General features: G+C 44.8%; 1 protein-coding gene across 3 annotated transcripts in view; it reads right to left on the reverse strand.

The window, feature by feature from the left end:
• LOC135055661 (myosin light chain kinase, smooth muscle-like) overlaps positions 1 to 25905 on the reverse strand; it is a 166807-nt gene that overhangs the window by 36792 nt on the left and 104110 nt on the right. For all 3 annotated transcript variants that reach the window (XM_063959992.1, XM_063959990.1, XM_063959991.1), the window contains 4 exons: positions 23189 to 23224; positions 21531 to 21658; positions 20909 to 21062; positions 17891 to 18196 (listed from right to left, as the gene is read on the reverse strand). In XM_063959992.1, coding sequence (XP_063816062.1) covers positions 17891 to 18196; positions 20909 to 21062; positions 21531 to 21658; positions 23189 to 23224 — 624 coding nt within the window. The remainder of the gene's footprint in view (positions 1 to 17890; positions 18197 to 20908; positions 21063 to 21530; positions 21659 to 23188; positions 23225 to 25905) is intronic.

Genomic DNA, 25905 nt, shown 5'->3' on the forward strand with positions numbered 1-25905 from the left:
ATCAAATGTCTCTGAAAATACAGATGTGCCTATACGTGACAATCATTTTGACATCAGAAATAGTTTGAAAACAACTATCACAGTGCTGATTTCACTTGATAGAAAATTAATTATTGAAATTGCATATTAGAGTGCTATTATATCTTCTTTTTTGTATAATACTGTTCCAACTGTATGTTCGTGGTTAGCACGTATGCCCTGTTAGGTGGAGCATTCCTCACGGCGTTATTACCACCTATACATGATTTTTACTGTAGGATAGTATCTGCTAATGAAAAAACAGGTGTTACGCATCCTTTTTCAATCAATATGTTCTGTTGCACATGATTAACAAATTTCTATTACAGATCTAGAGACAGTATCAATATTATCTGTTCTCTATCATGAATGGCCTTCTTTGCCACAATTGTATCCTGTCATTGTGGATACAAATAAATGTATCAAATTACATCTGCACAGTTACTGCAGTCTGAACAATAGACTGGCAGACCAAGTGTACAGATGTTACAATACACATCTACATTGTTTTCTTTTGCAACATAAAGACGAGGAATTGCCAAGAGCAGGGGCTGCCTTTGAGGTAATTTTGACAACATCTCCTTACTCTAACAGCAACCACATACTTTTGATAGTGGCTAACGTCTGAGCTATGTCCGTGATTACAGACTAATATAGTCCTGGTAATGAGTGATATTGATAATCGTTACAGTACAAAATATTCCCAATAATATATCACTAAGCTTGACATACTATTTTATTTGCTCTAATCATAGTGGAAATGGTAATTACCATCCTTGAATAATAATTTTGGGCAATAATCATATAGGTGTTTACTCTCAGGCTATCAAATATATTTATTTGCCTGGCTATAGAGATTTATTTTAAAAGTATGTAATAAAAGTTAAATTTTATGAACTCAATCATTTCAAAAGAGTGCGCCACACACTAAGCTCTTTTTAGTGCAGTACCCACTAGTGGTCTACACGAATAACCTTTAGAAAAATACATATATTTCAAACATTACCAATAATTAAAACATAGTAATACATGGCCCGGATCCCGCATTCTTTCCAATTATTTTATATCTAATCCACATCCAGATCCATTCTCGATTTTCATTTTCTCATTTACAAACGAAATGTGACCAATCATATGTTTCGTCCCAAAGTTCCTATCGGTCTCCGGCTCAGACTATTGGATGTCCGGTGGCGCCAAAGCGGTTGTCTCGGTCACCGCTTGCGTTCCATACATGGCGGAAGATATTATTTCAGCAAACGGAAGCCTTTTAGTCCCATAGCGGCTCTCTGCAGCGGATCGCGTCCTAGTTTGAAGCATGATGACGTCCGCCGGAAGTCGTAATTTTATCATTTCCACCATCGCGGTGGCATGCAAACAGGAAGTAAAACTCTTCCTTATTTGTACTGTCCGTATTCTCAGTGGAACGCAACCATTCATTGTGTTTAGATTTATTCCGAGATTTATACCATATATGCCCACAAAGAGAAAGACAAGAAAATTTTAGCATTTCCACCATATTATTTACCGTGCTAAATGCATATAATAAAACAAAAAGCTTTTTATTTTTTCATTTATCTTCTCTATAAGAACCACTTGGTCTCAAAGTCGGCATTAAGCCCTCTAGGGCAGCGTTTTTCAACCGCTGTGCCGCGGCACACTGGTGTGCCGCGAGCGGTTCTGAGGTGTGCCGCCAGAGATGCCCGCTGCATAACCCTGCCGCTGCCTCACTTTAATTCATAATGTCGGGCTCGGGCGGCGCTGGGCTCTTCCGGGTAGCCCAGACGCAGCCTGGCCCGTGACCTGAATGGAGCAGCAGCGTGACTCATGGGTTACACACGCATGCTACGTCGACCGCCCGCCCAGTACTCCTCCATGTCACCTGCCCGCCTAGCGCTGCTCCACGTCACCTGCCCGCCCAGTGCTGCTCCTATGTCCTCGCTTCTCACCGCTGGCTGCACCGCTGAAGGAGGGAGACCGTACACAGCTCCTGCCTCCTCCACAGCTACAGATCAACTAACCTACTCAAGCACAGTAGGTTCCTGTAAATTTGTATTTATTGTTACTGTGGTGGCCAATGTGTGTTGTAACTAGTGTGGGGGCCAATATGTGCTGCAATTACCGTGGGGTCAGTGTGTTCTGCATTTACCGTGGGGGCCAATTTGTGCTGCAATTATCATGGGGACCAATGTATGCTACAATTACCGTGGGGGCCAATGTGCTGCAATTACCATGGGGGCCAATATTTGCTGCAATCACTTTGAGGGCCAATGTGTGCTGCAATTACTGTGGGGCCAATGTGTTTAAATTGCTGAGGGGGCCAATGTGTTTTGTTTCTCTGGAGGCCAATGTGTGTTTCCCCAAACCCGCTCACCCCCCCCCCTTGGTGGTCGTGGGGAACTGATAGTGTGCCTTGGCATTTTAAAAATCCGGTTTGGTGTGCCGCGAGTTGGAAATGGTTGAAAATCACTGCTCTAGGGGATAAGGTCTTTAAATCATATTGTTCTTATTTCGCCAACTTAATATCCTTATCATCCGTCCTCCAACTAGATCGCACAACTTTTATCCCGCAAAGACTGACCAGATTATTAATATTACATTGATGGTGATTTTTAAAATGTAGGGAAACATTATGGGTTTCTAAACCTTTTTTTATGTTTCTCACATGTTCAGCCATTCGCGTCTTTAACATGCGAGAAGTTCTACCTACATATTGGACCTTACACGAACATTCCAATAAATATATACAATATTTAGAACTGCATGTAACAAAATCACTAATTTCGTAGATTTTCCCAGTACTACATGATTTATACTCGGTAATTTTACTATTGGGGCTCTTACAGGTGCGGCACATTATGCAAGTCCCGCATCTGTAAAATCCCTTGGACAGATTGACAGTCAAGGGTTTAGGTATAGACACAGCACTTCTAACAACCATATCTTTCAGATTACGTGCCTTTCTATATACGAACTTAGGAAATTTCGAGATATGTTCCTTCAATAAAGGATCCCGTTCTAAAACTCCCCAACATTTCCGAAACGCGTTGGTGTTTGGAGGTACAGGGATACCCACTATCACGTACATAAGGAGTAAGATCTTTTTCTCAAACTTATCCATTTTTCAAATTTTTCCCGGGACTAATTTGGCTACTAGCTAATGTTTGGAGTCCTTGTGGAGTGAAGTGGTGTAACCCCTGTTTTTTTATGTATTTTATCTTTTTGTAATAAAACGCTTTTTATGGAGATCTAATGGTCCAGTCCTAATTATCGTGAGGAGTAATCCCTGGATATATGTGGAGAAGCCTGGTGCCGTTACAAAGAAACCTTTATATGAACACAGGGCTTGCAATATTGGTGAGTGAAATTTCATATGACCCTATGATGTCTGTTTCCTAGGAAAAAGATACCTTTATAAGAGGAAATCTCACTGTACGGCGGTGAGTAAGGTACATCTGACAAGCAGAAATTACATCAAGTCATTTATTGATTGAATGCTTGAACTCTCTATATAAACAGCGCTGGTGGACCACTCCTTTTGCGTTTGTGTCGCTAGATATACAGATGTAGCCATGCTCATCTTACTGCTATGCAGCATGTTGCATCATGGAATTCTTCATGGCATGCCAGGCGCTACAAGCCATATTGCATCAAAGATTATCATAGCTACTGTGCATCTGTACTTCCAGCGCACAGAATCCTGACTGCACAATATTATTGCTATCAAATTGAAAAACACATGTCTATGGACCAGCAGAGCAGGTTGTCAATCTGCGTTCACACACCCAATATGCTAGCTTCAGTACCACAGAAGAAATGCCCACACCATCTGCTATGCATTCTCTACATGCTGAAACACATCTCCAGAGATCCTGCTTACCGGACAATCCATGCACATACTGCTCTTTATACAAACAGCACTCCTGATTGAATATTAGAGTGAGAGAAAAAAAAAAGAAGAAAACAGAAGACACAGATGGAGGAGCGACCACTTGGTGAGGTTGCAGGGCCGGCTCTAGGCCTACTAGCACCCTGAGCAAAAAACATGTAAAAGCGCCCCCCATGCGTGCGCCGAAGGTGCGCGCGCTCCAGAGAAAGTGGGCGTGGCCTCTTGGAAAGTGGGCGTGGCCTCATAACTTTATATTATTAGACTATAAATAAATATGTTTTCACACCCCCTCTACGCACACAATTAGCAGCCTTACACATAACAGCCACAGTAGTGTTCCTTACACACAATGTCTCCAGTATAGTGCCAGATACACATAATGTCTCCAGTATAGTGCCAGATACACAATGTGCAGTGCCAGATAGACATGATATGCCCCCCAGCAGTGCCAGCTACACACAATATGCCCCCCAGCAGTGCCAGCTACACGATAGTGTTCACTTTTTAGGGCAGGGAGGGCACATTTTTAAGTTAGGAGGGCAAAATGATGTACTAATGTAATGCTTGTTGCTCATCTACCTACATGGCAAAGCATGGACAGTGCGCGCCGGAGGCGCGCAGCAAAAATTTAGGGGCGTTGCTTCGTGGGAAAGGTGCGTGGCCACATAATAGTGGCAATTCGCATTACACCACACAGTAGTGCAGTTAATACACACTGCACCAGGTAGAACCTCCTAGACACTTTGCGCCAGGCAGAGCACGTTAGACACTTTGCGCCAGGCAGAGCACGTTAGACACATTGCCTAGCCACAAACGCCTAGCGGGAACACTAAATGATATGCTCCCCAGCCGTGCCAGCTACACATGACATGCCCCCCAGCAATGCCAGATACATAAATGGCCACACAGTGCCAGATATGTAGATACAGAAAAGCCCCCACAGTGCCAGATAAATGCCCCCACAGTGCCAGATAAATGCCCCCATACATAAATGCCCCCACAGAGCCAGATATGCCCCCACAGAGCCAGATATGCCCCCACAGAGCCAGATATGTACCAGAAATGCCCCCAGTGTGCCAGATAAATGCCCCCAGTGTGCCAGATAAATGCCCCCACAGTGCCAGATATGCCCCCACAGTGCCAGATATGCCCCCCACAGTGCCAGATATGCCCCGTGTGCCAGATAAATGCCCCCACAGTGCCAGATAAATGCCCCCACAGTGCCAGATAAATGCCCCCAGTATGCCAGATAAATGCCCCCAGTGTGCCAGATAAATGCCCCCAGTGTGCCAGATAAATGCCCCCAGTGTGCCAGATAAATGCCCCGTGTGCCAGATATGCCCCCACAGTGCCAGATATGCCCTTACAGAGCCAGAAATGCCCCCCACAGTGCCAGATCTGCCGCCAGTGTGCCATAAATGCCCCCAGTGTGCCATAAATGCCCCCAGTGTGCCATAAATGCCCCCAGTGTGCCATAAATGCCCCCACGGTGCCAGATTAATTCTCCCCCCCCATACCTGCGGCGCTGAGAGGGGGAGGAGTACTGCTGAGCCTGTCTGAGTGCGGGTCCGAGTGCTGGAGTGCGGCCGGGCGAGTGCGGGTCCGGGTCCAGGTGCGGGCGGCCGGGCGGTCACTTCTGTGCGCTATGCGCGCTGCGCGGCGCCGGCGTCTGACGTTAGACACCGGCGCCGCGCAGCGCGCATAGCGCACACACGGCCGGGCCAATGCTGCACGGGGCCGGCTCCAGCTTCGAATATGGCGGCGCCGATTAAGGGTGGCGCCCTGCGCGGCCGCTCTATTCGAACATGCCTAGAGCCGGCCCTGTGAGGTTGGCAATAGCTGGAGAAGGGGTTAATATTATGGATGTGGATTAAAAGATTAAGAGAGGTCTATTCATAAAGCAGTGAAAAGTGTGGAGAAGTGAGCCAGTGGAGACGTTGCCTATGGCAACCAATCAGCTGCTTCGTACAATTGTGTAGTATGCAAATTATAAATGTTACTTCAATGCTGATTGGTTGCCATGGGCAACTTCTCCACTGGCTCATTTATCCACACTGCTTCATGAATAGACCCCAGACACTCAAAAGAGCTACAGTCAATAGGTCTGCACCATATGGTCAACAGTCAATAGGTTCACAGGTACAAAGGTTGACAGAAGTTTGTTTTTTTAGGTTATTTTGTATGTTTAACCATATATGACCCAAATTAGTAGAAACACTTTTGTTCCCCATGCTTTGTGCATGGTGGCTACAATTGCCACAAGATTATTAAAGGTAATAGTTAGTGACATTAATAGTAAAATCAGTAAAAGTTGTAAAAACATGAAAAAACAACAAAGAGAACTGTGTTGACCATTGTTATGTCGCTCATATGGTGTCAACCCTATTGACTGTAGACCTTTGACTGTATCTATCATCCACCACCAGACATTACTGAAATGGTAGTATTGTAGCAGGGGAAACATATCCGAGTCACTGCTAGTTAGAAATATCTAGTGGTTGCAAAATGTTGGTAATATTGGACTGGGTAACAAGTTTACAACATCAGGATTCTATGCACGGTGCTCACTTCTGATTTTGTAACCTTGATCTCAGAGTCTGAAGCAATGGATCTTCTGTCCATACACACAGGGCGGGATTAAATTCTTTTCACCCCTTTCCACACCCATTCTGTTTCTGCCCTCTCGGTCATGGCATCATTATTTCAGCCTGCTGCCCTTGGAGTAGCAAGGCACCCGACCCTTTACACAGCTAAACCTGATTACTATGGGCACGATATGCACGACAACGGGGATCATTTTAGACAGGAGATTGGCGTGATATATCATTTGAATTCCACCCATAGTTTCTTTATTATAACATGTGACCCGAGATCTGTCACCATCTACATATGAATCTCTGCCACTTATTTCCTACCTACCAGGGTTCAGGGCTATACACATGACCACATCACTGAATGCTCGGCTATACTGTCCTGTGTGAGTATGTGTTCCTTGTGTAAAGGGAGTTTAAACACAAGGAGGGATGTGCCTCCTTACTGGTGCCCACTTCTACTACTGTGGTCTCTAACTTAAATTTCTGCATTCCGTTCCATATGCTGCTTTGTAATTGTGTCCTTTGGTTTCATTATTGACCTTGCCTGTTGCTGCCTTTCCAGACTGCTGGAGTGTTTAATGGATTACACTATTAGTCTCTATCCCTTACTTTTCATTTTCTTCTAAACAATTGCAGATATTATTGATCTATACCGGCAAGTAGAAAAATCTTTAAAAGGAAAAGTTGCCGTTATAGGTGTGTTCTGTTTCTAATGATTTAGCATGTGTACATAGTGCTAGTCATAACAATCTTAACATGATTCAACTCAGGGACATCCATAGTCCAGGTATTAATTTCTTTGCCATGGTGACTACCTCAATAAAAGGGATTAAGAAATCTGCCAAGGTATCCAAAGACCAATGTAGAAAGCTGCCAAGTAGAAGTGCCTCTTGCTGTGTGGAGAGTTATAATATAACAGATTAATCTGTACACTTGGGCAATACACCTAGAAGTGCTGCCGATGGTACAATAAGGAAGTTATCACCCACCTCCTAGAAGTTCAAAGTATAGTAAAATAATTGTCCCAAAACAGATGCTATCCATGATTACATGTAAACAGGTATAAAGTTCACAACCACAATCCGAGTGAAATCCCGTACTGTACATTAAATGAAACCCACGTCCTTCAGATTAAAAAAAACACCTCTGGGGTCAAACTTCTTACTTTGTTAGGTTGGGTCAGGGCTGGCTCCAGGCATGTTCGAATAGAGCGGCCGCACGGGGCGCCACCCTTAATGGGCGCCGCCATATTCGTGTCTGGAGCCAGCCTGCAGTGTCCCAGCCCCGGACTCTTGTGTGTGCGCTATGCAGCACACAGGAGTTTTGAGCCATCCGCCCACGCCCTCAGCAGGACTCCCCCTCCCGGCTCCCAGCACCGCAGGTATTGTGACCTGTGTGCATTTATAGGATCGGCACTGTGGGGGCATTTATAGGATCGGGCACTGTTGGTCATATCTGCACTGTGGGGGCATTTATGTATCGGGCACTGTGGGGGCACTTATGTATCGGGCACTGTGGGGGCACTTATGTATCGGGCACTGTGGGGGCATATCTGCACTGTGTGGCCATTTATGTATCTGGCACTGCTGGGGGGCATGTCACGTGTATCTGGCACTGCTGGGGAGCATATCATGTAGTGTTCCCGCTAGGCAATGTGTCTCAGTGCTCTACCTGGCGCAAAGTGTCTAACGTGCTCTGCCTGGCGCAAAGTGTCTAACGTGCTCTGCCTGGCGCAAAGTGTCTAGGAGGTTCTACCTGGTGCAATGTGTATTAGCTGCACTACTGTGTGGTGTAATGCGAATTGCCACTATTATGTGGCCACGCACCTTCCCCATGAAGCAACGCCCCTAAATTTACTGTCCATGCTTCGGCATGTGGGTAGGGGAGCACCAAGCATTACAGTATGTACATCATTTTGCCCTCCTAACTTAAAAATGTGCCCTCCCTGTGATCAACACCCTGCCCAAAAAAGTGAACACTATCATGTGTAGCTGGCACTGCTGCGGGGCATGTCTTGTGTAGCTGGCACTGCTGCGGGGCATGTCATGTGTAGCTGGCACTGCTGCGGGGCATGTCATGTGTAGCTGGCACTGCTGCGGGGCATGTCATGTGTAGCTGGCACTGCTGCAGGGCATGTCATGTGTAGCTGGCACTGCTGCGGGGCATGTCATGTGTAGCTGGCACTGCTGCGGGGCATGTCATGTGTAGCTGGCACTGCTGCGGGGCATGTCATGTGTAGCTGGCACTGCTGCGGGGCATGTCATGTGTAGCTGGCACTGCTGCGGGGCATGTCATGTGTAGCTGGCACTGCTGCGGGGCATGTCATGTGTAACTGGCACTGCTGGGGGGCATGTCATGTGTAACTGGCACTGCTGGGGGGCATATCATGTCTAGCTGGCACTGCACATTATGTGTATCTGGCACTATACTGGAGACAGTGTGTGTAAGGAACACTACTATGGCTGTTCTGTGTAAGGCTGCTAATTGTGTGCGAAGAGGGTGTGTGAAAATATATTTATTTATAGTTTGATAATATGAAGTTGCGAGGCCATGCCCACTTTTCCAGGAGACCACTCCCACTTTCCTAGAGGCCACGCCCACTTTACCCGGACCCCGAGTGTCTTCGGCGCGCGCATAGGGTTTAGGGGGGCGCTTTTACATTTTCTCGCTCAGGGTGCTCGTAGGCCTGGAGTCGGCCCTGAGTTGGGTATAAAGTACTCCATAAGATTAGTTAGGGACAGGGAGCGTTAATTGTTAGGGGGATATAAGGACTGTTTTAGGAGTATGGTACCAGCCTCATTACAGACGATAGAGAGAGGATTGGTGGATTTTGGAGTTAAATGACGTGGAGCACTCTTCTATAAAAATTGGACTCTAGGTTTCAGTGGCGGAACTAGCAAGCGGTGGGCCCAGGTGCGACAAAATGCTTTGGGCCCCCATCCAAGTCCACCCCCTCACCCCTTGAGAGGATCTGGTGAGGGGGACCTGCTCAGGGCCAGAGAAATGGATACCTAGCAACAGTGCCGTAACTAGACATTTTAGCACTGTGTGCAAGAAACGGCATCGGAGCCCCACCCCTGCATGCACAACAGGGGCAGTGCGTGCCGTAGGCGCGCGCAAAAATACATAGTGGCGTGGCTTCGCGGGGAAGGGGTGTGGCCACAAAATAATACCAATTCCTAAAACGGTGCACAGTAGTCTCCATTCTTCAAATTACGCCGCACAGTAGCACCACTACACCAGGTAGAGACCCTTTTACACCTTACAGCGAACAGATTCCTCTTTTTACACATTACGGCAGACAGCGTGCCCTTGTTAAACATAGCGGCAGACAGCGTACACTTTTTACACATAACGGCAGACAACGCACACTTTTTACACATAGCGGCAGACAGCGTGCCCTTGTTACACATTACGGCAGACAGCGTGCCCTTGTTACACATTACAGCAGAGAGCGTGCCCTTGTTACACATTACGGCAGACAGCGTGCCCTTGTTACACATTACGGCAGGCAGATTCCCCCTTTTTACACATTACGGCAGGCAGATTCCCCATTTTTACACATTACGGCAGGCAGATTCTCCCTTTTTACACATAGCGGCAGGCAGTCCCCCCTTTTTACACATTGCGGCAGGCAGTCCTCCATTTTTACACATAGCGGCAGGCAGTCCTCCATTTTTACACATTGCGGCAGGCAGTCCCCCATTTTTACACAAAGCGGCAGGCAGTCCCCCATTTTTACACAAAGCGGCAGGCAGTCCACCCTTTTTACACATTGGGGGACTGCCTGCCGCATTTTTACACATAGCGGCAGGCAGTCCACCCTTTTTACACATTGCGGTAGGCAGTCCCCCATTTTTACACATAGCGGCAGGCAGTCCCAACAAATAAAGAAAGAGACAGAAAGAAATAAAGAAATAAAGAGAAAGAAAGAAAGTAGAATCATACTTACCCTCTCCGCTGGCTCAGGCTCCTCGTGTAGCTTGACGATTCCCGGGCAGTAGACGAGGTGGAGGAGGGAGCCGCAGCAGCGCTGTGTTATTGGTGGAGGCGCTGCTGCTGCTGCCCCCCTGCTTCACTATAGGCTGTACTCGGAAGACAGCCTATAGTGAAGCAGAGGGGCAGCAGCGCCTCCACCAGTAACAAAGCGCTGCTGCGGCTCCCTCCGTTCACCTCCGTCCTCCTCTGTGGGCGGCTGTGCGCTGCGGGCAGCGGTTGCCCGCAGCGCACAGCGGCATGTAATGAGTCAGTTTGACTCATTACATGCTTGGGCCCCTGGACAGAGGCGGGCCCCAGTGCAACGCACTGCTTGCCCTGCCGGTAGTTCCGCCTCTGCTAGGTTTACTACAACATTGAGGAGGAGAAAGAATTATGGTCAATGGCAAATTGATCTTATGTGAAATCATTATTAACAACCTTACACCAAAACTTGATGATTTTCCTACAGTTCTAGAGGTTCTGAATAAAGTCTACTTGGTTGTGTCAACATATTGACACATCCAGACGCAATGACATGGTTGCACTGGATTTGTGAGATATATAGAATATGCCCTATTTAGTATTTTAAAGGTGTATGCTGTAATGCGGCAGAATGCAATAATTTAATAATACTAAAGAAATTAAGTCTGGGCGCTTACACTACCACCAGAATTATTAACAGCCACTAATATAAAAATGAAGCACCCCAGCTGGCACAATCGAATGAGATAAAAGTGGAAATTGTAATAAATATCACCAAGGGGATGCATAAAACAATGACCTATGAAAATTAAATTACAAAATGTATTTATTCACTGCATCATATAAAACATCACAATGCACAATAATAAAAATCCCTATTTCACAACTAGCAGTTATAAACCTAACCAATATAGTTAAAAAAAAAAACAACAACAAGCGGAAAATATCCCATATAAAGTCCAGCTCCAATAATAAGGATTATTGCTTTGGTGATAAAGAGATTAATTATGCTAAATATATATTTTATTCAGATCCTTATTAGAAGTCCCTTTAGTACAAGTGTGTTGCAGAGTGCAGGCTGTTCTCCTGTTTCGTGCATTGCGCTATGCTCCATCCTTACGCTGATGTCACAATAAGAGACGTGCAGGGGGAGAGTGCTAGCTGCTATTGGCCTCTGACTATAGCGCTATGCTCAACCCCTCTGTCCCCGGGGAACCCTCAGCGCCTTCACCACTGTAGTGGAAGGGAGAGATTAATAGAGAATGTCTCTTTGCCTCCTCTTTGGTACCTTTTATGTCCGATCCTTTAGATGTGGTATATGAGCAAGCACTTGCAGTCTCTTTCCAGAGGCGTGGAGAGAGTCATTTTTTTTTAAACTCTTTTTATTGAAGCACAAGCATCACTTACAGATATTAGATACATTAGGTACAGTACAACTCTTGTAACATAGTGATATATATATATACATTAATCCCAGAGACAATGTTGTTACAAGCTTATCAGAAGGATGGTAAGAAAAAGCAGAACAAGAAAAAACAAAATCAACATGAAAAATATACCAAATACCCATTAAAATAACTTTGCCTGATGCTCAGCTTCACCACTACTATTTCTACATTTTCCAAACCAAACAAACTGGGAAGCAGCTGCTGGTCAGCAGTCGACTTCCCTGAAAAACAATAAGGGAAATTACCCTAAACTTTGTGTTACATATAGCCAGCCAATTGCTAACGCCTATCAAACAGGAAGGGGGTTAGTATGGTTGCATACAAGAACCATGAAGCAAAGGCAGCGGAGCTTAAAAGAGCCCACCAGACCCTTACATGTAAGCTATATTCCGTTGCAATGCACCAAATAACGGAAAAACATAGAGTGCGTCCGGTGGTTTAAAGGAGATGTAAATTTAAGATGTGTTAAAGAGGCAACCGAATCAGGTTACATTAGTGCATTTTATGGCAAAAGGGTTGCAATGTCAGAGCAATATAGTGATACACACATTAGGTTGACTAGGAGAAAACCTGATCGGTCTGATAATATTAAATATTAATGCTTACTGTGCTACTGTAATACCATTACGAAAACACAGTATATTTGTGAGATTGTATAAAATAGGCGAGTCAAACTGGTTAGGCAGCACAGGTTGAAAAAACAAAACAAAAACATGAAATTAGAAAATATGGGAAAAGGTGTAGATGTGTGTGTGTGTGTGTGTGTGTGTGTGTGTGTGTGTGTGTGTGTGTGTGTGTGTGTGTGTGTGTGTGTATGCATGTGAACTGTATTAGCTCTCAAGAATGTGGGATTAACTGGTGTCACAAAAAAAAGAAAAAAAAGAAACCTATATATCTTAATTGTAAAGATAAGGGCAAGTGGGATATTACACAAAATTCATAAATCATGGAAAAGGTCTAGTGTAGCTAGGCACCAAACTCCGAGAGTTAGGCAAAAGGTCAGCACTCATGTAATGAAACCAAGGAGGCCACCAAAGAGACATAAGGTACACGTTGTAAGGATTGGTCTTTCCTTTCCGACATGCCAATACATGAACTCAGTGGGTGAGGGAGAAAGAAACATGTGCTGGTCAATGAAACGGGGCATGTTCCTACCTAGTGCCTTCATGTGGAGTGAAAAATGGGCAATGGGTGATAATGATGTGCCCAATTCAATGTGCAAATCTTGTTTTTCAGAAGGATGAGAATCAGGGATTGAAGCAAAACTGACAAATTTAGTACAGCAATAAGTTGTCGGGACAGAAATAGGGGCTTCAGCCTCAGACATATATGTGGACATTGAAGCAGTGAACTCAGTTTTAAGGCTATTATTAGATGGACCACCAATCTCAGAGTCCATTTGTGACTGTATTGAAGTAGGCAAACAAGGAGATTGGTCATCAAAATGAGCCAGGTTGCAGTCAAAGAGAGACATCATACAGTGAAATTTGTTCTCAATAAAGGGTATCAAGATATTTGACAATTCTGTCGCCAGCTGAGCAGCGGGAGCGTTTGTGTCATACAATAAAGATATGACTCCCACCTCTGATGAGACAGAATGGAGAGACGGTGTTGGAGCACACGTCTCCAAATGAGGAATCCCACATGTAGACATTTTCACAGATATAACTGTATAATAACACCAAAATTTGCAGGTTATTCACCAGAGTTAGACTGTAAAATAGCTCAGTAAGTCAAGTAACCTAGAGAGCTGTGAGCCCCCAACAATCCCCACAAGAAGGGAACATGTTTAATAAAATAAAAAATAAAAGAATAATATTAACAAAAAAGAAACAATCCACAATATTAAGTTGCCTCAAATTGGATGTGGGACAGTTGCTGCTACACTACGAGAGAGAGAGAGAGAGAGAGAGAGAGAGAGAGAGAGAGAGAGAGAGAGAGAGAGAGAGAGAGAGAGAGAGAGAGAGAGAGAGAGAGAGTGTGTGTGTGTGTGTGTGTGTGTGTAGTAAAGAACAGCAGAAAATTAGCACTGGGGAACTGAGAAAGAGTGGGGATGTAAGAAAGTAGTTGTAGCTAGTGTAGAGAGTAGGAGGAGAAGGAAAGAATCCCAGGGGAGAAAAGGAGGGGGAAGAAAAAAAAAAGCAAGATACGATATGAATCAGTATAAAACAAAAGGAGCACCACTCAGCCAGCCAAGTAGTCCCAGAGGATGTAGTGCTGATTGAAAGCCAAATAAGTCCAGACCTGTCATTCAGCAGGAACACCCAGCGGGACCAAGTTCACTTTCCAGAGTTATGGAGTCTAATTAGCAGGGTCCCAGACCAGGTCCAAAGTAAGAGGGTGCACACCAGATCAGTCAGGACGAGAGCAGGGCAATCAGACACCAATATGCACCAACATGGATCCACGAGATGACACCTGGGGATGAAGATTCCGAGGGTGGTGACAGAGGTAAGCAGCACCGCAACAATTACCAGAGTGCAGAGCCAACAGATAACACCAACGAAAGGCACAGGGCTAGCAGCTGCAGTTAGCGCACCAGGCAGTTTCAGGCAGATACTTCACGTGCCAGCAGCACAGAGATAGTTCCAGCAGGAGAAAGGGAATACCGGGCAGAGACAAGCCGTAGAGACAGTCCTCGTTAAGTTGCAGCCGGAGTTATGCAGGGAGAAAGCGGGGGACACTGCCCAGGCAGATCCAAGCGATCCCCCGAGCAGCTAGCGATCCCAGGTGGGTCCAAAGAGTGCCTCCAGGCAGTAGAGGACACCAGTGGGAATCCCGGCAATTCGTCCGTTGGTAGATCCCTTAGGGTCCGGGATACTCCGTCAGGGGGGAAGAAGACGGCACTACCAGCAAGCATCTCATGCAGAGCTGTGGCAGGGGAAAAAGGATGCAGGCAGCCTCAGGCAAAGCTTTTAGATCCGCTGCGGGTTTTAAGCTCGAGTACAGGCAGCCAGGCACGCCAGATCCCGCGGTACAGGAGGAATAGGTATGTATACACACAAAGTCCAGGAAAGGGATTGAGGAAACAGGGAACCAGTCTAATAGAAGAGTCCCGTAGGAAAGCAAGTCGTTCACTTATAACAGGAAAGTTTAACAAGCTTTCCAAGGTGTTCGCGCCCAAGATGGACGAGGGCGGTCATAAACACCGTACCGTTGCAGGCTTGACTCCGGTGGAAATCTAAACTGTCCAGACCCCAGACCAGGATCAAAAGTCTTAGGAAGGCTTCAGCGATACCTTATCCAGCGGCAAAGGATTGATAGAATGTGATAAATCCAATTTCCAGGCTAGTTTAATAACCAGGGTCCGGAGCGTATATAAAATGCGGCCACTCTAAGTGCCCCGCCCACCGGAAGTGTGGAGAGAGTCATTTAATGTCGTTCTAACCTGTTTCTCTGTCCATGTAAAAGGGACGATTTCAACACTGGTTATTATTGGAGCTGGACTTTATATGGGATATTTCCCTCTCATTTTTTAGCAATATCGTTTAGGTTTATAACTGCCAATTGTGAAATGGTGATTTTTTTTTTATTCTTGTGTGTTGTGATGTTTTATATGATTTAGTGAAGGCATTTTGTAATTGTTTTTGACATTGTTAATTGTTTTATGTGCAGTCTTGGTGATATTACCATTTCCACTTTTCCCTCATTTAATAATACTGCAGAAATGACGCAAGATTATTGAGATAATGTTTTTCTGCCAGGCCTTTACCATCTGTGACCATGCATTATGTATAAGATTGCATTTATAAGGTTGGCATATAGATACCTGAAGTATTGGTGCAGAAGAACTTAGTCAAAGATACATAAATAAGTATCATGAGAAAGAATGTAGCAGGGATATCGAAGATATCTGCTGCAGTGTCCCGTTTTCCCTCACAAAAGCACTTTATTGGCAAATTTACCAAGCTCTGGAATGGCTGGCCACAGTTACTAACGCCATCTGAAGATGGCATTAGCACATTGTAGCCTGTGGGCAGTGGTGCAAGTAGAAAAAATGTCTTACAGGTACTGTGTGCGCGCGCCGAAGGCCATATGGGGCGTGGCCAATGAAAATGTGGGCGTGATACACATATGGGGGAGGGGCAGATACACATATGACCCCCACAGTGCCAGATACACGTTGCCCCACAGTGCCAGATACACAAATGCCCCCCACAGTGCCAGATACACGAATGCCCCCCACAGTGCCAGATACACGAATGCCCCCCACAGTGCCAGATACACGAATGCCCCCCACAGTGCCAGATACACGAATGCCCCCCACAGTGCCAGATACACATTGCCCCCCACAGTGCCAGATATACATTGCCCCCCACAGTGCCAGATATACATTGCCCGCCACAGTGCCAGGTATACATTGCCCCCCACAGTGCCAGGTATACATTGCACCCCACAGTGCCAGGTATACATTGCCCCCCACAGTGCCAGGTATACATTGCCCCCCACAGTGCTAGGTATACATTGCCCCCCACGGTGCCAGGTATACATTGCCCCCCACAGTGCTAGGTATACATTGCCCCCCACGGTGCCAGGTATACATTGCCCCCCACAGTGCTACCTCCCCCCCCTTCCCCAGCTCACCGCTGCTGCTGTTGTGTTGTCTCCCGTGTGTGAGAGGAGGAGAGCGCAGCCTGCGCCTCTCCTTCCCCTCAGTCTCCGGCAGGTGAGTTCAATATTCAGCGCCGATCCGTGAGCCAATCAAAGCTCCGCAAGCTCTGATTGGCTCACGGCGGCGCTGATTTGAACGAAGACACTGAGGACAGGAGAAGCGCAGGCTGCGCTCTCCTCCCCTCACATCAGTGCTAGCAAGCGGCGGCCCGTCGGTGTGGGTACGGCGTACCTACCCGTACCCGCATACTTGCACCGCTGCCTGTGGGTTACAGTTTTTAACAAGTACCAGGAAAGGGATCTGTAGGATACCTCCCTGGTGGTCTACACTAGATCATGTATGGTCAGCAGAGTAGTGTGCCTGGCTCCTGAAGTATAGGACGGACAGGTCTACAATAGGGCAAATAGTGGCAATAAGAAATCATAATTTATGGATTCTAAGACTAGAATATCTATCTATCTATATATATATATATATATATATATATATATACACACACACATATACACACACACACACACACACACACACACACACATGTATACATACATACATACATACAGTAGTGCCTTATTTAATGGTTTGCCCCATAGTAACGCCCTTCTTCATTTTGTGAACCACAGTAGTGCCCTAGTTCACATTAGGTCACATTGTAGGGTTGCCAATACACATTATGCCACACAGTACCCCCAAATTACATTATGACATATAGGGGGATATTCGATTGTTTGAAAAGTCAGTTGGGTGTCTGTTTTTTACTGTCCATTAGATAGTTGGGTGTCTGCTTTTCCTATCTAATTGACAGTAAAAAACAGACACCCAATTGACTTTTCAAACAATTGAATACCCCCATAGGGGGAGATTCAAATGTGTGAAAAGTCAGTTGCGAGTCTGTTTTTTCCTATCTGATAGACAGGGAAAAACAGACACCCAACCGACTTTTCACACATTTGAATCTCCCCCATAGTGTCTCCACTTTATAATCTGCTGCATTACAGTGCCCAAGTTCATATTATGTAACATTATAATGCCCTCCATTTCATGTTTACTATATATTACAATGAGTAGGTCCAGGGGCATATCTAGATATACAGTATTGCAGACCCCAAGGCAAAAGTTTATAAGGGCCCCTATGCATCACCCAATGGTGAAAAATGTATATAACACATGTAACTTTGGCAGTGAAGGTGGCCCCTCTCGGCTCTGGGCCCCATAGCAGCATGCATGATAGGGAAGAGCAGATTGATTTCTCTCTCAAATGTGTACACATCTCTCATTATGTCACAGATATTTACAGACATGATACATCAGTGCAGGTAAATACAATAGGTGTTCACTTTTCCTTGCAGTATTCTCAGTGATATTAGCTCACCTCCATTAGAAGACATGGTAACAACGTCTGACTCCTCTCCAGCCTCACTCACTCCGTAAGCGTTACAGGCTCGTACGCGGAATTGGTAACGTTCTCCTGCCAACAGTCCTTTACTCACATGATACGAGGTGTTAACACAGGTGTCTGTCAGCAAAGTCCAACTGTCCTGTTCAGCCTGCTTCACTTCTATCCTGTAACTCAGAACAGCACTGCCACCATCATAACATGGCCCAGACCAAGAGAGAGTGAGGGAAGCAGACTGCAAGGCTGAGATAAGGGGCTTTCCTGATGGAGGAGATGGGTGGTCTGTATGGCAATAAAACAGTATCAATTTATTTCAATCCATAAAAAAAAACTAAAGGAAAACTGAAGAAATAATAAAAAAAATTGTTAAAATGTTTTAAATCTAAATATTATTCCAAATTTGAAAAACCTAAAAAAGTTCCCTTCATGGACAAAATTTTGCTTTAAAGTGTATGTATTGTCTACATACTGCAAAAGTCACTGTGAACACTGCACAGAAATTCACCGACCGCCTGGGTCAGTCAGTACAGCCCATTCTATCCCCCCCTCTCCCAGATCGTACGTATTGTATGGGGGCCTTAAGGCCAGTACTCACTGGCCGATGTGAGAGAGAGGTGTGCTGAGCGGTTCGCTCAGCACACATCTCTCCTGCTGCTCAGCACAGCGCGATGTGTGCTGAGCGTGCGGGGGGGGGGGGGGGGGGAGATGGGGGGGGGGGGCACTCACTTCACCCAGCAGGTGAAGTGAGCGACCCGCTAGATTGGCCTGCATGTAGGCCAATCTAGCAGCAGCGATAGTGATGCGCGGGGCTGCGCATCGCTATCGCTGTATGGGGTACACACGGAGCGATAATGCTTAAATTCTAAGCAATCTAGTCAGATTGCTTAGAATATCGCTCCGTGATGAGTACCCCCCTTTACTATTCCCATGATTAGTATTTTAGCCATTACTGTAAGTATGCCACAGGAATGTTCTGGGTGTGCTTTGTACAGTACAGCTATTTCATACACTCGAATATATATGCACTATTCAGTTCTAAAATGATTAAGTAATAAGGCAAAAATGAGAATAAACAACCTGAAGGCGTTTGTGAAGATAGTGATGTACTGTATGATGAATCTGCAGAGGCCTTCATGCATCACAACAACTTATCACAACAAGAAACATAAGTGCGATTACAATGCAGTCATTGAAAACTAGCTGCTTTGAAATCTGAGCTGCTAAGGACATATTGTAATTTACATATCCACACCCTGCTGCATGTCTTATATTATAAGAGGTGGTTAATCATCTAGCCATATTACATAATAAGGGAGTGAGGACAAATAATTTAACTAGGAATGGAATCTCAGGCCTTTGCAGGGCAAACGTACCCCACCCCCCACCTAAAAGAACTATTCCTTTGCAAACACGTTGCCCTAAATTTCAGACTAGTCAGACACAAAGCAAAGAGCAACACATTGTATTTTACTTTTCAAGGCTTTCTTCTGGGAATCCGGTCTGAAGATAGACACTGTCTAGGTCGACAGTGTTTCTAGGTCGACAGTTCAAAAGGTCAACATGAGTTTTCACTTTTTTTTTTTAACTTTTCCATACTTAACGGTCCACGTGGACTACGATTGGAATGGTAATCTACGCCGAGCGAGGAGAGGCACCTTGCCTGAAGCATGGCGAGCCATGCGAGGGGACACACTGCACTAATTGGGTTTCCCGGTCACTGGGGGTCATTCCGAGTTGTTCGCTCGCAAGCTGCTTTTAGCAGCTTTGCACACGCTAAGCCGCCGCCTACTGGGAGTGAATCTTAGCTTCTTAAAATTGCGAACGAAAGATTCGCAATTTTGCGATAAGACATCTCTGTGCAGTTTCTGAGTAACTCGAGACTTACTCGGCATCTGCGATCAGTTCAGTGCTTGTCGTTCCTGGTTTGACGTCACAAACACACCCAGCGTTCGCCCAGACACTCCTCAGTTTCTCCAGCCACTCCCGCGTTTTTCCCAGAAACGGTAGCGTTTTTTCACACACACCCATAAAACGGCCAGTTTCCGCCCAGAAACACCCACTTCCTGTCAATCACATTACGATCACCAGAACGAAGAAAAAACCGTGAGTAAAATTCCTAACTGCATAGCAAATTTACTTGGCGCAGTCGCAGTGCGGACATTGCGCATGCGCACTAAGCGGAAAATCGCTGCGATGCGAAGAAATTTACAGAGCGAACAACTCGGAATGACCCCCACTGTACGGAGAAAACACCACCAAAAAAACATGAAAAACGCATGTCGACCTTTTGACCTAGCACATGTCGACCTAGAAACCCCGTCGACCTTCAGACCCTGTCGACCTAGTGACTGTCGACCTATAATGGTCAACCTATAGTGGTAAACATTGTCGACCTAGATACTGTCGTTTTGATGATCCACACCCTTCTTCTATACCTTACAGTTATATCCTATTGTTTCTGTTGCACATGTACAGTATATGACACATGGATTGTCTGTTACAACTGCAACCCAGGGCAGTTAAAAAAACAAAACCAAAGTCTGCTATAAGATTCAACTGAGAAGCCCAGCAGGCAAACAGAACAAAAAAGCAATAAAAAGTATGCAACAAAAGTTGCAAGCTGCACCAATTAATACAATTGTCAAAAAAAAATTCTAATGGCCAAAATCAATACTGTACCAATTTTTACATGATAATTAATTTAAGGATGCAGAAAAAAACAAAAAAAGAGAATGATGACGGTAAGTAGGAAGTATGAGACATGCAGCATACTCCTGGCAATGATACTCCTGGTAATGCAAGACAGGTATGAAAAAAAAGTGATCAGATATATATATATATACATACATACATTTGTAGGCCTAATTGGTTGCTGTGGGCAACTTCATATTCTTTATACAATTATTCATTGAACAATTTTTATATATGCCCCCCAATGTTTGCATATTGTTCCACACTATATTGCAAGTATATTCATCTACCAAGCTGACTTACCCACAACAGCTAGGGTGGTGTGATGCTGTATGCTGCCATTCTGATTGTGCACACAAAGAGTGTAACCACCACTATCTTCCTCACACACTTGTTGGATCAGCAAGCAGCTCTCCGTATCTGATGTCCGTACTGATATTCGAGGACCATCAACAACCTAAAAATTCAATATACAGCGTTGTGAGAGAAGTAGAGCTGGTAAGTGTGCGGACTTACATACATTAGGCTTGTCTAATCTAACTATAACCAGTGTCCTGTGTGTATATGAGGGAGGAAGACAGATTAAGAATTCCCCCCCTCCCCCGGTGTCATTTCCCCTGTAGCACTCTTCACAGATAGACACAACAAACTTGTCTAACACATAAAAACATATCACACACGCACACACACACCATAGTAGATGAGCAGACCTGTATTAAAATAAAAGCATGCATTTACATTCAGTGTAGGCAGCCATTATGAAGTTACCAGAAAATTTGACTGAAGTGCCTCAGCCATAAGGAACCCACATTCCCCACCCTCATATTACAATAGGACCACTCCTCATTTGTCCTGACAAAAATAGAACAGCTGATGGATTCTGATTATGAAACTTAAATGCAAGCACATATATAACTTTCCATACCGGTTTCTTGTTCCGCACCCACGAAGCAGCCAATGGGGGCTTCCCCTGGATAGTACAGTGTAGCTCTGCCTGCTCCCCTTTCTTCACTTCCACATGAGAAACTCCATCCAGGATTCTCAGAGTGTCCCCTGCAAAAATATGAGAACATTATATAGATTTTGTATAGACTAGGGGTGTGGTATACGTTTCTGGATGTGCAGTGTATAGGTAGAGTAGACACAATCTGACTGTCTGGCTGTGAACTGTAATCTCCGACTACAGTTCTAGTGAAATGACAAGGCACAGAACTGTATATAAGCAGCAGGGCCTGTTCTGGGGCTCTGTGCGCCCCAGGCGGCAATAGGGGGCGTGGCTTCGTACAGGGGGCGTGGTCATGTACGCCCCCTGTACAGACTGAAATGATGTGTGGTGCGCAATGACGTCATCGCGCACAGCAAAGGTCCTCTCCACGAAGGGAAACTAGACGCGTAGCGTCTAGTTCCCTTCGTGGAGAGGACCTTTGCTGTGCGGTGCGCGATGACGTCATCGCGCACCGCACAATAAAGGACCTCTCCACGAAGGGAAACTAGACGCGTACGCGTCTAGTTTCCCTTCACAGCGGCCAGCGGCAGCGGGGGGGCACAGCAGCAGCGGATCTTGCCCTGGTGCGGCGCCCTCCGGAAGGCGGTGCCCCGGGCAAAAGTCCTGCTTGCCCGTGGCAAGATCCGCTACTGATAAGCAGCACTGCACACCGAAGAAGTCCGCATGTTCACTTCCTTCACAAACTCATTATGGAGCTCAACAGAAGCCGCTTGAGAGCCATGACCTTCTAAGACCACAAGAGTGGTCTGCGATAGCAGGAGTGTTTTCACAGACTGAGCTGCTTTTGGGGATGAAGCACAGTCCCAAACCACTGTGTTTGAGTGATTTACAGAGTTTTGGAGCGGCAGACTATCCTGCTTTGGACTGGTCCAGCTGTTTCACCAAGAGGTTTGAGTGCATGGAACTTTATATAGAATCCTCTGGCAAGTGCTTTGAAAAAACGTAGGGTGGGATGTAAGAAGTTATTTTAAAGGGACAATCATTTACATGGCTAAACCATGCCTTGTAAATGATTGCCCCTTTAAAAAAAAAAACATCCAAGTTTGGCCAACATTATCCGGGATCTCTAATATATAAGAGGATGCAACCAAAACATAATTGAAAAGACATTTTTCCAGATTGATTTTTAGCCCAGCTGATCTGTAGTAAGAACTGGTTTTAGGCTTGGAAAGGTTCAGGTCTGAGACGGTTAAACCTACGGTACTAGAATTCTTATAATAACCATTTAGCATCTAGTCATTTGTTCCAATCTTATAATTACTTCATCAGATCTGAATATACCATTGGGCCAGACTGATGTGATTGTCCCGGTTACACTGGTTGCAAGGCCAATGGGTGAACATGCTACTGACACATCTGTGCTATTGCCTATCATTGGCTAACCCCAATTTACCATTAATGAATTGAAAGATGAAAAGTCATGATTTTTGGAATGAAAACATTATAATTAACACAAGAAAATGGATAGTGATTGATTTCAGAATTTATACCATGCAATATTTTCCCTTTCCCTTAAATACTTTTTTTTAATATATAGTTTATGGTTTAAAGAACATGGAAACAAAGCAACAACTTACCAGACCTATGGGGTTTTCTCTTTGGTGAGACCGGTTCTGTAACAAACAGTGAAATTAAACGACAGTATACTTTATAATAACATTTCCAGCATATCTTATTGTCAATTTTACTGGTATGCCCCCCCCACCCCCAGTTAGTCGCCCTTTGGGCACCAAAATCCTTAATCTGACCCTGGTCAGTAGAGTTTTCTAAACACTAGAATATTAATAAATCCTGCAGAAATTAGAAGTGACTTGTACTATCTGTAATATACAGTAGGGGGAGCATTATTCCTTCTAACACGCAAGATTTGCAGTGAACGCTGAAGGTAAGACCGCATAAACACAAATGCTAAGCACAGGAGTTCATACATTATGGGGGGTAATTCCAAATTGATCGCAGCAGCAAATTTGTTAGCAGTTGGGCAAAACCATTTGCACTGCAGGTGTGGCAGATATAACAATTGCAGAGAGTGTTAGATTTGGGTGGGGTGTGTTCAATCTGCAATCTAATTTACAGTGTAAAAATAAAGCATCCAGTATTTACCCTGCACAGAAACAAAATAACCCACCCAAATCTAACTCTCTGCACATGTTATATCTGCCCCCCCTGCATGCACATGGTTTTGCCCAACTGCTAACAAATTTGCTGCTGCGATCAACTCTGAATTACCCCCTATATCAGCATCTATTGTGTAATAAAGATGTAGAAATGTTCTGATGTTATTGTTTATAGCCAGTAAGTTCTGATAGCATTACATAAGCTTTTGTTGTATATTATTTTTATTAGGAAAAACTATCGTATTATAACAATACACCCACTACTGTAAAGCAGATCACATATTAAAAGCCACTTCAGAGAACATGAAAGCACTATGCCTACAGCCTCCTGCCTATACATGGTCACAGAGTGCCTTGGCAACTTCAAATATGGCTACAAATTATAGTAGACTGTACAAAACCCTATTTATTGTTAATTAGGTATTCTTCTATCATAATATTGATATTAGAACATTGCCTCATCACTAACTCAGTGCCCCAGGCAGCAGGTGCACTAATCGACATTGCACTTATACATATACCTTATTTTTAAAAACACAGATGAAGCAACAATCATTCCAAGCAGATCTCACGGTATCCCAGGGAGCTACAGTAGCTGCACATCAGGTCTTAAGTAGATTAAGATGGTACAAACACTTTGGCCTATTCTATTTGGTATGCGTCTTGTGATCTACCATGTCAGAGTTTGTTTTTGTAAGCTCTAAGGGCCTAATTCAGTAAAGATTGCAATTGCAAAGGTGCTCACTATAGCTTTGCAAATGTAGTACTTAGCAATGCGATCACAGTCCGGGATGAACATTGCGACCAGGGCTTAAAGTGATCCTGGAGAGGTGGTGGAACTATGTCAATCAGGCAGAGGCGATCGCAGGACCCGTTCTGCACATGCGTAAAGCGGTTCCTGCGCAAACACAGTTTCCCGGCTATCGGGAAACTGCTTGTTGGAATGCTTATGCGATCCAACCTGAATTAGGCTCTAAGTACGCAGATGATTTAACTGGTCATTTGATCAATAAGGGCTTGGCTGCACATGATGTAGTCAAAAGGTCGACAATAACAAGGCTGACATTCAAAATGCTGACAACACACAATGAGGTTGTTGACATTTCATCACTGTCTACATTAGACTTGATCACCAGTGACCACGTCAACAGTTGACCCATTATACCCAATCTAGTCCATATGTGTCACTTTGTTTCACCTTCACAAGATGTATGAAAGCAGCCATGCCTTAATACATGCTAATAAGCAGATTGTTGAGTGATAAATTATCCCCAAACCAACAACAAAATACATCGGTCTTCCACCATGTTGGGTGGCACTTGATATCCCAGCTGTAGGGATCCCGACGCTTAGAATACCGGCGCTGGGATACCGACAACTATTTTCCCTCTTGGGGTGTCCACGACACCCCTGGAGAAAGAATAAATAACATCCTTGCCCGCAGAGTGGCGAGTGCAGCGAGGGGCTCTTTTGCGCTCGTCCCGTGCCGGGATCCCGACAGCCAGCTAAGCGTAGTAGACCTCACGGTGTTAAGTGTTAAAGTAAAATTCATCTACAGATGTTTCAGTTAACAAATTGCAAATAAAAATATAAAACACATTTGACTTTTATTTCCCCTTCAAAGCGGTACCTGGGAACAGCTTTGGGAGTAGCCCCCCGTCCATCCTCACTATCCTGATCTTTTAAACATAAATTACATACTGCATTCAAAATACCACCAACCTAACATCAGCAGCAATATACTGTACCTAGAAGGGCACACAAAGGCTCAGCTACTAAACACTTCAGCTACACAATTAGAATGTTACCATAGAAACTAATCAGATTATAATATAATATTTCATGGTCTCTAGTTATGTTAGCCTCCACAGATAAAGTACAGAACTCACCGGTACTTTTGCGTGGTTTGTATTATACACAGCCCAGCAAGCAGAATAGCCTTGGGGATACACTCCCTGCAGGCAGCTTGGACACCGGTCAATTAATACATACCTTTGTCACTGAACTATAAAATCAAAGGATACAAAGTCCTTACTTGAAATACAGCAACAATTACTCTCAAAGGTCATTTTATTATAGTTTATTTGTAGGGTGTCACAGAATTCTGCAGTGAATACAGAGGGGAAACAGAGTACACTGCAAAAGATCCAACCGGCATAATTTTCCAGAATAATAAA

Source organism: Pseudophryne corroboree, chromosome 3, assembly GCF_028390025.1.
Source record: "Pseudophryne corroboree isolate aPseCor3 chromosome 3, aPseCor3.hap2, whole genome shotgun sequence".
In the NCBI taxonomy this organism is placed as follows: Eukaryota; Metazoa; Chordata; class Amphibia; order Anura; family Myobatrachidae; genus Pseudophryne; species Pseudophryne corroboree.